This window comes from Bos taurus, chromosome 2, assembly GCF_002263795.3.
Source record: "Bos taurus isolate L1 Dominette 01449 registration number 42190680 breed Hereford chromosome 2, ARS-UCD2.0, whole genome shotgun sequence".
Classification (NCBI taxonomy): Eukaryota; Metazoa; Chordata; class Mammalia; order Artiodactyla; family Bovidae; genus Bos; species Bos taurus.
This window is the reverse complement of record NC_037329.1, coordinates 25,085,842-25,099,276: the sequence shown is the minus strand read 5'-3', so window position 1 is coordinate 25,099,276 and position 13,435 is coordinate 25,085,842. Positions and strand designations below refer to the sequence as shown.

The 13,435-nt window shown below is 36.6% G+C and overlaps 1 protein-coding gene across 5 annotated transcripts in view; it reads right to left on the bottom strand.

Moving 5' to 3' along the window:
• METTL8 (methyltransferase 8, methylcytidine) overlaps positions 1-13,435 on the bottom strand; it is an 84,064-nt gene that overhangs the window by 14,143 nt on the left and 56,486 nt on the right. For 3 of the 5 annotated variants that reach the window (XM_024999854.2, XM_059892351.1, XM_059892352.1), the window contains exons 3-5: positions 11,883-11,974; positions 6,226-6,315; positions 846-1,216 (exon numbers count right to left, since the gene is read on the bottom strand). In XM_024999854.2, the coding sequence (XP_024855622.1) occupies positions 846-1,216; positions 6,226-6,315; positions 11,883-11,974 (553 nt within the window). The remainder of the gene's footprint in view (positions 1-845; positions 1,217-6,225; positions 6,316-11,882; positions 11,975-13,435) is intronic. The other 2 variants (NM_001075288.2, XM_024999860.2) reach the window with 1 other exon arrangement.

Below are 13,435 nucleotides of genomic sequence, written 5' to 3'. Positions count from 1 at the left end.
CAATAATCTTAAAAATAAGATTGTTCTAATCAATGAGGGTGTGACGAGACAGACCTACACTGCTGTAAATTGGTATTAGTACAATTTCTTAGAAAGCAATATGGCAATATATTTTAACAATATTAAAAATTTTAATAAGTTATGAACAAGTCAATTGAACCCAAATAATAAAAGAAAATACAGAAAAGTCTACACCTGAAGATACTTGCTGTACAAAACCTGAAAACAATTTAAATGCCCAGTCAAGTGAAAACAGATAAGTAGAATCATAGTATTTCACTTAGTATTTTTCAGCCATGAAAATGCTTATAGAGAATTTTTAAAGATAGGGAAAACTGCTTATGTTATGTTAAATACAAATAAAAACCCTAAAATGCAGATATAGTATAGCTCAACTATATAAAACAGTATAAACAAAGGGAGAAAAAAGTTAAATGTTAACAGTGGTTAAATCCTTTCTTTATGGGATTGTTTATTCTTTCTCTGTACCAAATTCTCTGTAATCAGCATCTATTATGTTTATAATCAGAAGGAAAAGTTTTCTTTTTCTAAAATGGAAAATCAAGGTCTACACCAGATTATAGCAAATTACATACTTCACTTATTTCTATTTCATCTACAAGTGGGTAATAACAGAAACTGCCTTCAAGTTAGAAATTAAAGCAGAAAAACTTAAGAATAAATCACAAACTTAAAACCTGACTGATTAAAGATATGAATCCCTTACGTAATTTTTATGCACAAAAGTACACAGTTCTTTGATCATTTTCCCTCTAAAGAATCTGGATCATTAATAAAGTAATATGTGATGTACATTAAAAAATTTTTCCCCTGTAGTACCATACCTCAAGGATTCTGAAAGCAGCATTGCTACCAGGAAACAATTCAGTCTTCAGAGGTCTTTCTCTGTATTCTTCAGAATCCAGTTTAGAAAAGTCAGATCCTGCTTTGCTTTGACCATCTGATGAGCCAGAACTTTCTTTATAATGATTTTTTTCTTCAGGCATAGTAGGGCAGTGCATTTTTGAGAAAAAACTTTCAGCATTAATTTTTACATGATTCCATGATAATTCTTTCACCTTCTCTTCAGTTTTCTGACCAACTGGAAGAATTTCAGGAAATTCCCTCAATAGCCAATTACGATCTTTGAAAAACTTATTCTTATGAATCTTGTAAAACGTGTCCCAATATTTACTGGCTTCACTCTCATACTTAACTAAAATAAAGAGGAAAAAAAAGATTTATTTTATTATGAATTATATGTAACATTAGTTATTATTTTAATAACTAAATATATTAAAGTCGCTCAGTCGTGACTGACTCTTGGTGGCCCCATGGACTGTGACCCACCAGGCTCCTTTGTCTATGGAATTTTCCAGGCAAGAACAGTGAAGTGGGTTGCCATTTCCCCAAGGGATCTTCCTGACCCAGGGATCGAACCTGTGTCTCTTGCATCTCCTGCACTGGCAGGTGGATTCTTTACCACTAGCGCCACCTGGGAAGCATTTAATAATTAAATACTATTGAATATATTACATATACTATTCATTTATAACAATTATATTTACTATTGAATAATATTACAGTAATTTTTACTTATCTGATTTTTTTTAAAACCTCTTAAAGGTTAAAACTACAGAGTATTAATCCTCTCAAAATGTGTCAATGTGTGGGGTACTTGGGCTTTTCCTGGTAAATTTGCTTCTGTCTCAATTGTTCAGCTGATAAATTTTTGTGAGGAATATAATAATTGCAAACTACTTTCTAGAGTAATCTTGAAATCTTAATAATCACATTAAAAAAAATCACATTTTTACCAATAACCCTGTAAGTATCTTTATTTTCTTGGAGAAATGATAACCTTACTTTTTATGTCGCTATAAATGTAGTTTCAACGTAACAAATGTCTGTGCAAACTGGTAATCAAACAGGAAACTGTGGAATAATAAATGATGTAATCTTAAGCTAGAATGGTGCACTGAAATAATCTACTCCAACCTCCTTGTTTTGCATTTGAAGTAAGGACACACAGAGAGATGAACCCACTTGTCTGGGTGCTGGAGCCCTGTCATAGTAGAACCAGGACCACACGTCCACCCCACAACTCCATTCTTCAGCCACCTCCAGAGCATCTCTTCATATTGATATCTCCTAATATGAAGCCTTAAAGAGTATTTCTGATGCAATTTAAAAGCAGATATGCATTTTGTGATGTCATTCTTTAGATGTTAACCCTGGGTCCCAGCATCAGGGTCAGGTCAACATTCTCAGACCTTCCAGAAATTCTTAGCTTTCTGCCTCTTTCTATCTGTATGTTAAATTAACATAATCACTAATTTGCTTACTTTCTCACACACTCATTCAAGAAACAGTTCTTGGATACTATGATGTACCAGACATAAACCCTGGCTTAAGAATTACTTTCAATCAGTGCAGCAGCCGTGAAATTAAAAGACGCTTGCTCCTTGGAAGAAAAGCTATGACCAACCTAGACAGTATATTAAAAAGCAGAGACATTACTTTGCCAACAAAGGTCTGTCTAGTCAAGCTATGGTTTTTCTAGTAGTCACGTATGGATGTGAGAGTTGGACCATAAAAAAAGGTGAGCACTGAAGAATTGATGCTTTTGATCTGTGGTATTGGAGAAGACTCTTGAGAGTCCCCTGGACTGCAAGGAGATCAAACCAGTCAATTCTAAAGGGAATCAGTCCTGAATATTCACTGGAAGGACTGATGCTAAAGCGGAAACTCCAATCCTTTGGCCACTTGATACAAAGAACTGACTCATTGGAAAAGACCCTGACGCTGGGAAAGATTGAAGGCAGGAGGAGAAGGGGATGACAGAGGATGAGATGGTTGGATGGCATCACCGACTCAATGGACATGAGTTTGAGCAAGCTCCGGGAGTTGGTGATGGTCAGGGAAGCCTGGCATGCTGCAGTCCACGGGGTTGCAGAGTTGGACACGACTGAGCAACTGAACTGAACTGAGACACATGACATTTTTAAAGTGCTTTCAAAAATTTTTAAAAATGTTCCGTTGTTGTAGAATAATTTCCAAGACTTAATGTTATGCGAGAAAGCAAAATGTAGAACAGTATGTATATGATGCTATTTTTTAGGGGAAAAAAAACTATTTTTTAGGGAAAAAAAGGAGGAAAAACACATGTGTTACATGAACAGAAGTCTTTGGGCAGGATAATCACATAATTAGTCATACTGGTTGCCTCTCAAGAGTAGAACTGAGTGGTTGGGGACCAGGGTTTCAGAGAGAATTTTCATTTGAATTTTGATCCATGTAAATTTTGATTATCTATTCTCAACACCCCCAAAAAAATTAAACTAAAACTAAAAACAACAGACTCTTTTCTTTCATAATTTTAAAGAAGCTCCTATGCTGAGAACAAGCAGTTGCCTACAGTCAGTTTTGTCTTTGTTACAGAACCCTGTCCTGAAACCCTTATAGTTTTCCTTTTCTTTCCACTTTTATCTTTATGGCCTTGTACCATGGATCTCCACCCATTTAGCCACAAGACTTCCTTCCCATCAAGGCTGAATTGTATCTGGCAGCAGGACTGCTTGAAAGACAGAAACTCCTATCTTTATTTAAGGTCTGAGAAATGAAAGTAGATCTCTGTAACAAAAGAATTATGTGATGTTGAAGTCCAAAACATGCTCGCTCACATTTGTACTAATGGGTGGTGGTGGTGGTTTAGTTGCTAAGCCGTGTCCAAATAATGGGAGGAAGGCTATTTATGGTTAATCTAAAATTGTTGTATATTTTAAAAATAGTTCTATCTCAACTCAAAAAAATTGGGAGTGTGCCTGATATACTGTGTAAGAAAACAAAACAACATTCTGAAAATCAGACTCAGGAGGAATTAGGAAACTGTCAAATTTCCCCAGTCTTCTCATACCTTCTCTTCTTCCTTTTATCTTAAAAACTCTCTTTGTAACTCACTCTGTGCTGGTAAAAGATTCTTCTGTTTAATAAAAAGCAACCCACTTAAGAAGATCTATATTTAGTCAAATCTCTAGTATCTGAGTTTCCAATACCGAGCTACTTTTGAAGTGAGTTTGAACCTATTAGTAACTAGAATGTTAACACTACAAGTGATTAATTTGTGGCACTATCCCCCTTAGAATTAACTGGCAGAGGAAGAGATAGACAGCAGGGGAGTAACTTGAAAGAAAAGATGTTCCTAGCAGTATTACTTATTATAAGAAAAAATGGGAAATAACTCAAACAGCCTCAACTTTGGAATGATCAAGCAAACCATGCATGGCAAAACAGAGTAATCTTATGCAGCAACTGAAATTTAAAGGATAATAATATTAAGAGAAAAACTTCACACAGAATGGTCTGCATCTTTAAAATTGCACTGACTACAATTTTAAAATTTATATTCATTTATAACCATCAGATGGAAATCTGGAGTGCTAAATTGTTAAAATAATTTAACAATTATTAGGTAGCTCTTCTTTGGCAAAGGTTTTTTGGTTTTTTTTTTTTGCTTTTTAAATTGGAGTACAGTTGCTTTACTGCTGTGTCAGTTTCTGTTGTACAGCAAAGTCAATCAGCCATATGTACACATATATGCCCTCTCTTTTGGATTTCCTTTCCATTTAGGTCACTACAGAACCCCGAGTAGAGTTCCCTGTGCTATACAGTAGGTTCTCATTCGTTATCTATTTTATGCATAATGGTATATATATGTCAATCCCAACCTCTCAGTTCATCCCATGCCCCCGCCCTTTCCTGCATGGTACCCATATGTCTGTTCCCTATGTCTGTGTCTCCATTTCTGCTTTGCAAGTAAAATTATGTATACCATTTTCTAGATTTCACATATATGCATTAATATATGATATTTTTCTCTTTCTGACTTACTTCACTGTGTATGTCAGTCTCTAGGTATATCCATGTCTCTACATATGACACAATTTCATTCCTTTTTATGGCTGAGTAATATCTGCAAAGTTTTATCTGCATCTTATACAAAGATAAAGAATCTTGGTTGAAGTCTTCATTCTACTTTCCTAAAAGATATCTCTATGTTCAAGTTCTAAAAAGTCTATGTACTTTCCTATTAAATCCCATGAATTTATGGAGAATATTAACAAATGGCATCCCACTCCAGTATTCTTGCCTGGAGAATCCCATGGACAGAGGAGCCTGAGGGGGCTACAGGCCGTGGGGTCACACAGAGTTGGACATGACTTAGCGACTAAACAACAAACATTATAGTTCTACAAACTGCAAAATCTTGGATCAGACTGCTGTCATAAATATGAGCTTGTCCTACTGTTTAATTTCTACAGTTTATCATGAAAATAAACCTGCAGTGAGGTGACTAGAATCTGGTTCAGATACTAAATATATCAAGCACCTAAATTCAACCCGAGCTTATCCAATCTTTAAAAAGGATCTGATTACTACTAAAAGATGGTGGTCACAGTCTGCTAATATATATACTTTCAAGCTTTTTCAAGTATTTCCCACTCAGGAATTAGGAGAAAACAAACAAACAATCACATAAATCATTGTACCAATAACAGCAGCATTAAAAATAGCAACAATAGTATATACTGAGTGTTTATTTTGTGCCAGGCACTATGTCAAATGCCTTACTTGGATTTTTTTCCCCATTTAATCCTAACAATACCTCTCAGACATACGTATTATTATAGACAAAGAAGTTCAAGGTTAGAGGGGATAAAAAATTTGCCCAAGGTCATCCACCAGAGCTAGGACCTGAACTAAGTCTATCAGACTTTATGCTGTTAACCATTATATTGCCTTCTAACACAAAATCAAGATTAACCTCCTCCAAAATACCTCTGAAAATAATGTTTTCCTGATTTTGTACTTCCTCATATTATGAAGCATCAAGTTGAAATTAAAACCTCAGTATGACTTATAATCAGTATAACAGAACAGTAAAAATAATGCTGATTGGAGTGAACCTACATAAAGGCAGATCAGAAATACAGAATTAATTAAACTCCATTTGAATTATATAAACAATAAACTATGCAAGGCTGCATAATGAAATTATGATGAGCAATGGGAACATAAAATGTTCTATGAGAATAGATGGGTTTGTGGGACAGCAACAAAACAGAAACAAAACAGAATGGGCTTGGATAAAGGCTACTGGACTGGAACTGGGTTTTGGGGGTTTCTTTTTTTGTGTGTGTTTTCAAGTTGTGCTTTCAGCAGTACCTTCAATCAATGCTGACAATTCCACAGTTCCCAGCAATGTATAACAGCTTCTGAGACCCCAAGGAAGCTCAATCAAACTCATAATTATGGCTGTGAGACAAGGTAAACACATCCAATGTTTAATTTAATTTTGTGAACTGCAAGAGTATCTGTGGTATCAGGGGAACTGGATGAGTGACTTTTCTGACCATGAGAGAAAAGTTTAGTTTAAACCTCTGTTTCACTCATGGTAAATCCAATAATGATAAAAGAATATAATGTGGAGAAATCAGCCTTGTCTATATCTTGTCCAGCTGACTTTTTAAACAGGGATATCAATTTTTCCTGGAGGATAAAAATTTCCCTTCACTTTCTTAGGTTACCAACTCAGAGTTAATTGCTCTATGCCAACGGCGATAAAAGAGGTGTAGTGATCTGTTTAACTACAGTCAGATGAAACAACTTCTCAATTATTCATTTATTCAATTCAATACTGCTGAGGGGAAGAAAGCCTATGACACACTAACCATACTTAAATATTCAGAATTCACTCTGAATCACACTGAATATCACAACTAAAAAAAGTGAATTAAACCACCTATGTATCTGACATATTAGTACAAATTATGAAAATTTATTCTAAGTTGCAATGTAACAAAAGTCATTTTAAAGCTGTTTTTGTACAGCAATTACACAAACACCTAAGCTGTCAAAGTTGGAAATTTCCACATGTCATTGATAAAGTTAATTGTCTAATAAAATAAAACTCTTAAGTTATGAAATTTAAAGTCTGAGCACAGTATGAAATTAACAACCAAAGCTGACCTAAAAACAAGTACTCTAAATTTATCAGCACACAAAACTTTAAGCTACTTTATTTTTTCTCACACAGGACACTCTCAAGTGGCAAGGTATTCACAAAGGAAGGTATAGTGGGATTCTTTTACTAATTTTCTTGACATAGGTAACTCACCCTAGGTACGTAGTTATTTACAAGGGTATTTTAAAGTAAAAATGGCAGCTGCATTTGTTATTAAGTTTAAAAAACCCATTACACTTGCTAAATTACCAGCTGAGATATAACACACTGGAAATGTTTTTAGGAAATTAAAAACATAATCATATTAACTCAAAAACTGCCAAATGTATCTTTCTCATTTCTCTGAATTAATCTGCTTTAAAAAGAAATCTGAACTATTATAAAATTTAAAATAAATTACCAAAAGGAAATGTGGAATCACAAATCATTAATCTGAGCATCTAATTGAAAGAAATATTGCTAATGATAGCCTAGATGCTTTACGTTTTAATCACAGGAATGAAAATGTCCGCCACTGTACAGCAAAATACTGTCTCACTCGTGACAGATAAGTTCTTACTTTCAGAATTGTGAGGGTGTTTCCGGACTTCAGTTCTCACCAACAGCTGAGACAATAGACGAGAAATGGGAAATGGGAGTGACAGGAGAGACTGACACACAGAGACCAAAAGGAAGGTGCCAGAGAGCTGGTCAGCATGGGAGAACAATCAGCACCTCCTCCTAGTGGCATTAAAATAAGTAAGACAAAATCAATACACAAGGCTCATGCTATATACTATTCTGTAAGTGGAATACTTTGCGATGAGATAAAATTGGCTTTTTCAAAGATTTAGGACCCTCCTGGATAAGAAGAGATGGTAGGGACTTCCCTGGTGGTCCAGTGGCTAAGACTTTGTGCTCCCAATGCAGGGGGCCTGGGTTTGATCTCTGGTTGGGGAATAAGATCCCACATGCCACAACTACGAACCCGTGCAGCCAAACAAATAAAAATAAATATATACAAAAAAGAGAGAGACAGTGGTTAACAGGGGCAGTGGGAGAAGAACCGGGTCATAGCTTCCTTTGGGTTTTCACAACATTTGGGAATAGAGCTTTTAAATGGATCTCTTCACCTTGACCTATATACATCAGAGACATTAAATATCCAATTAGGAGCCTCACCAAGGGCTTCTGCAGACCTGCAGGTTGATGATCCCTGGTGGAGACTGGAGTGGGGGGCTGGTATGTATCTGGTCTCACTGTAACGTCCTGTCACTCAACATGGTTCCTCAGGACAGAAGTTTTCTTTCTTTCTTCGCCACGCGCAGCAGTTGCCTTGGTTGCTGCTCTGTGCAACCTTGCTTAAGTGTGATGTAATGGTCACCCTCATTGTGGGTTCCTCTCCTTGTAGCGGTTCTCTGACATGTATAAAGTCCACTGCACTGAGGAGTGTTATGGGGGTAGGGACCCAACAGAAGCCTCGATCACTGGGAGGCATTTTTAAATGAATTCTTTTGTTCTGTGTCTCCACAGCAGCCAGAAAACTTGCTCAGAAAGAGACTGGACATGCTAATACGCAAACCAAACGCTTCAAAGGAGTATCATCAGTCCTCTCCAGCTTGCTTTTCCTGCTTCTATAGAGAAGGGCCAGTCACCACCTTTCTATTTCAGTCACATTATGGTTCTGTGGGAACTGTCATTTTCCTTTACTGCGGTTTCCAAGGCCTGAAAATAACCTCCTCATTAGCTTCACTCAAGTTCATTGTTAACATAAATGGGCCAAAATAGGCAGCCACATATAGAGCACTTTAAGGGAACATTATCAGCACTGCTCATCTATTTATGTTCTAAACAGAAATATTCAAAAGAGCATGAAAAAAAATCCTTGGTTTTTCATATTCTCAGGAAATAAACTATGGATAATTTTTAACTTCCTGGAAAAGAATTAAGATGACTGATATCTTTTAATTCTGTTTAGGCTTGATTCTCTCTGTCATATCCAGGTGGCCACTAGCAGAAGCTTGAGTAATGTGGAAAATATGTCTGTGCAGCTGCTGGCAAAGAAGCAAAATTATACTTCCTCAGAAACAGTGTGACAGAGTTCCTGCAAAGGAATGCAATGTTGGCTGATTTGTAAGCAGAATTGCCACTGGTATGCACTCTCAAATCCAACCCCAACACTCCCTGGCCACATCCCATTCTGGGACTGCATGGCTGGAGCTCATAAAAATAGAATGGTTCCACTGTGGATCAGGTGCTCTCCTTTCCTGTTCATCCTTCAGGACACGTTCATGCTTACGGTAAGGAAGGAAAACTAGCTCTGAGGGACAGCAAATGATAGCAGAGGATAAGATAGGGCCACACTGCCCCCTTCACTGGTAAAGGACAGTTAATGAGGGCTGTTTCACTAGCTCAGTTTCAACAGCACCCTTTGCTTCAAACTTTAGCCTCAAGTGTAGACTAAAGTCACCAGAACAATAGTTAACTACCAGTGGGGTTAGTGATTTTTACTATACTTGGCTTGAACAGAGGAGGAATGCAAACATTTCTCCCTGGGGAATTTCAAGACCGCTGATGAATGTGGAAACAAAATTCTATCTCAGGGGTTGGCAAACTTTTTCTGTAAAGGGCCAGATAATAAGTAGTCTGTGTGGGCTATATAGAGTCTTTTCAACTATTCAGCTGTTTAGATATACCTCTAAAGCAGCCATGGGCAATGTTAACAAATGAGTATGTGCTCCAATAAAACTTTATTTATAAAAACAGACAGTGGGCTGAATTTGGCCCATGGCCACAGTTTGCTGCCTCTTGTTCTAGCTAACAGGTACACTGATATTGCTACATAAGTGATTGAGAAATGATGGTGACCAGAACCAAGTTGTTCTGGAAAAAATAATTTATGGTATTAGTAGCCAGAATAGTGGGTGCTCTATGTGGAGTCTTAGGGGTTTAGGAAAGTAATTTGGGACACAGCATGAGGAAGTTTCTGGATTACTGATAATTTTCTGTTTCTTAATAAGGGTATTGGGAAAATTCACTGATTTTTGTGAAAACTCATTTATCAGATCAGATCAGATCAGATCAGTCGCTCAGTCGTGTCCAACTCTTTGCGACCCCATGAATTGCAGCACGCCACGCCTCCCTGTCCATCACCAACTCCCGGAGTTCACTCAGACTCACGTCCATCGAGTCAATGATGCCATCCAGCCATCTCATCCTCTGTCGTCCCCTTCTTCTCCTGCCCCCAATCCTTCCCAGCATCAGAGTCTTTTCCAATGAGCCAACTCTTCACATGAGGTGGCCAAAGTACTCGAGTTTCAGCTTTAGCATCATTCCTTCCAAAGAAATCCCAGGGCTGATCTCCTTCAAAATGGACTGGCTGGACCTCCTTGCGGGGACTCTCCAAGGGACTCTCAAGAGTCTTCTTCAACACCACAGTTCAAAAGCATCAATTCTTCGGTGCTCAGCCTTCTTCACAGTCCAACTCTGACATCCATACATGACCACAGGAAAAAGCATAGCCTTGACTAGACAGACCTTTGTTGGCAAAGTAATGTCTCTGCTTTTGAATATGCTATCTAGATTGGTCATAACTTTCCTTCCAAGGAGTAAGCGTCTTTTAATTTCATGGCTGCAGTCACCATCTGCAGTGATTTTGGAGCCCAGAAAAATAAAGTCTGACACTGTTTCCCCATCTATTTGCCATGAAGTGATGGGACCGGATGCCAAGATCTTTGTTTTCTGAATGTTGAGCTTTAAGCCAGCTTTTTCACTCTCCACTTTCACTTTCATCAAGAGGCTTTTTAGTTCTTCAGTTTCTGCCATAAGGGTGGTGTCATCTGCATATCTGAGGTTATTGATATACCTCATATTAGTGGACTCATATAGTATTTGCCTTTTTTGTGACTGGCTTATTTCACCTAACATAGTGTCCTCAAAGTTCATCCAGATTATATGGCATGTGGGATTCCATTTCTTTTTATGGCTGAATAATATTCCATATGAATAGACCACATTTTGTTTATCAATTTATCTGCTGGAATTTTGGGCTATTTCTACCTTTTGCCTACTGTGAATAGTGTTGCTATGAACAAAGGTATGCAAATATTCCTTCAAGACCTTTTGGGTATCTCTTTCAATTCTTTTGACTATATATCCAGAGGTGGGGCTGCCAGATCATATGGTAGTTCCATTTTTAATTTTTGGAGGAACTTAAATATTGTTTTCAGTAGAGGTTGTACCATTTTATAATTACACCAATAGTGCACAAGGGTTTCCTTTCTCCACATCTTCACCCATACTTATTATTTTCTGGCTTGGTGATTACACAATAGGGCAATATTTTAGAGACCATTTTTGAAGGTTGGAAAGGCCTACCTAAATTAAACTCTAAATATCAAAGGCCTCCAAGAAAAATAACTTAAATCATTATTGAAACTTTGTGTTCATCTTAAAAGACCAGCAACATTTTGATATGACTTTACCTTCTTTGCTCAAAGTTTTTGAATTCATTGAATATTCCCAGCAGTTGAATGCACAATAGCATACTAAAAGATACATAACAACAAGGAAATTTTTAAAATTGTGTTTTCCTATCTTGCTTGAAATGCCACCTTTACCTATCTCCCAGAGAAAGCAATAATATGACTACCAAAAGAGCAAGTACATATAGGGTGAGTACGTAATTTATTTCATTAACTTTGGTTTCACCACACTGGAATGACTGGGAATTATCCTAAAGGAACAAGTAAATTAGCATAGGCAGAAGCTAAGAACAAATGGTGACGCAATCAGGAGGAAGAGAGACTAAGGTGTGAACTGAATCAGTGGGAGGTCAAACAGAAAAGCCAGGCTCCAGGAGCTACATATAGCTGCTTACCTTGCTCTTCCAAAAGGACTCGCACAGCTGAGTTTTCCTCTACTTTTTTTCTGGCTGCTGCTTCTTCTTCTTTTGACCATTGCATGTGATCCCTTTCAAAAAAATAAAGATTATAAAACGTGTTTTATAATTGAAGAAGGCAGAAAAAGAGTGCCAAGGGATACATCTTTCGTTCTAGATTAGTCAAAGACAGAGGATACAAACAAATCCCATACCAAATGAATGTATTTTGTGTCAGATGTTCCTTCTGACAGTGCTGGTATAATCCTGTAACTCCTACAGTTCTTCTGTTTAAATTTGGTTGTGTTGCAAGCCCCAGCCACCTTTTGGAACTGATTGCTGAAGTAATGTCCCAGGAGCACTATGATGGTTTCCTGTGTTTTATTCTAAAGCTTAATCTTTTTGTTAATCTATGTATTAGCATTCTTTAAAAGTTTTTTAATAGTCCTTTTACACTTTTCTTATTAGCTGCCTTAATTTCTGTGTATGGATTTACTTATGTTTAAATGATAGACTACTTGACACAGCATATTAAAAGGTCATCCTTCTAAGATCTGGCACTTTCTAGAAATAAGTATTTTCAGGTTCATAATTTACTCTATATGAGAGAATATTATTTTCTGCTACCAAAATACTTTTCTTGAAATATAAGTAACTTTATACAAAAAAGGTGATTTTTTGTTTTGTTTTTCAAAATCTGCATTTCTTTTTTTTTGCAATAGGTAAGACTATAAGTAGTAAGTGATACAATTTCCTGGAATAAACCACTTTTCTAAACAATAAAATTACATATGCAAAATTCAAGTCTGTTGCAGTGGTATAGGAGTAATGAGTCTCAGGACTAAGGTGGTGGCAATGGAAAACAGAAAGGAAGAGTAGAGGGAGTTGATCTGGAGATTAACTAGATATTGAGGGGAGAGAAGACTGAGAGTCAGGAATGATTCTAAGGTATTAAAACTGAGTACTGAGGAAAGTGGGGGCACCAATGACAGAATAAGGGGTTGCTTTGGGTGGAATGATGACAAGCTTGGTACTATTTTAAGTCATGCTTATGCAATCAGATATGACAGGGTATATTCTAGTGACCTGGTTATAAATACACCAGTGAAAGGTGAGAAATTACTTATTAGACGAATCAGAACCAATATACTGAAGTTCCTAGGAAAAGTATATGATAATGTAAAAATCAGAGTTTCACAGATGTTATTTAAAAAACCCAATTACTTACAAACCAAATAATCACTAAACAGCTTTATCACTTGCTTTAATGAATGAGATTGAAACAAATTTTTCCTTTGACTTATTTTAATATGTGTGAGCAATCACATATATAACTTGGACTTGATAAATACATTTTATATTCTGTACATAAAAATTACAGAGAATATTATTAGATGACAGTTATGACATTAAAGGCAAGAAATCATTTGTTGAAAAAAATAGTATTATTAAAGCTGGGGATAAGTTTCTCATCTGTAAATTTCTAAAAATATATAAGAAGGCAAATAGAACAGTCCATTTTCCTGTTAAAAAAATCAAGCTCTGAGACAAAG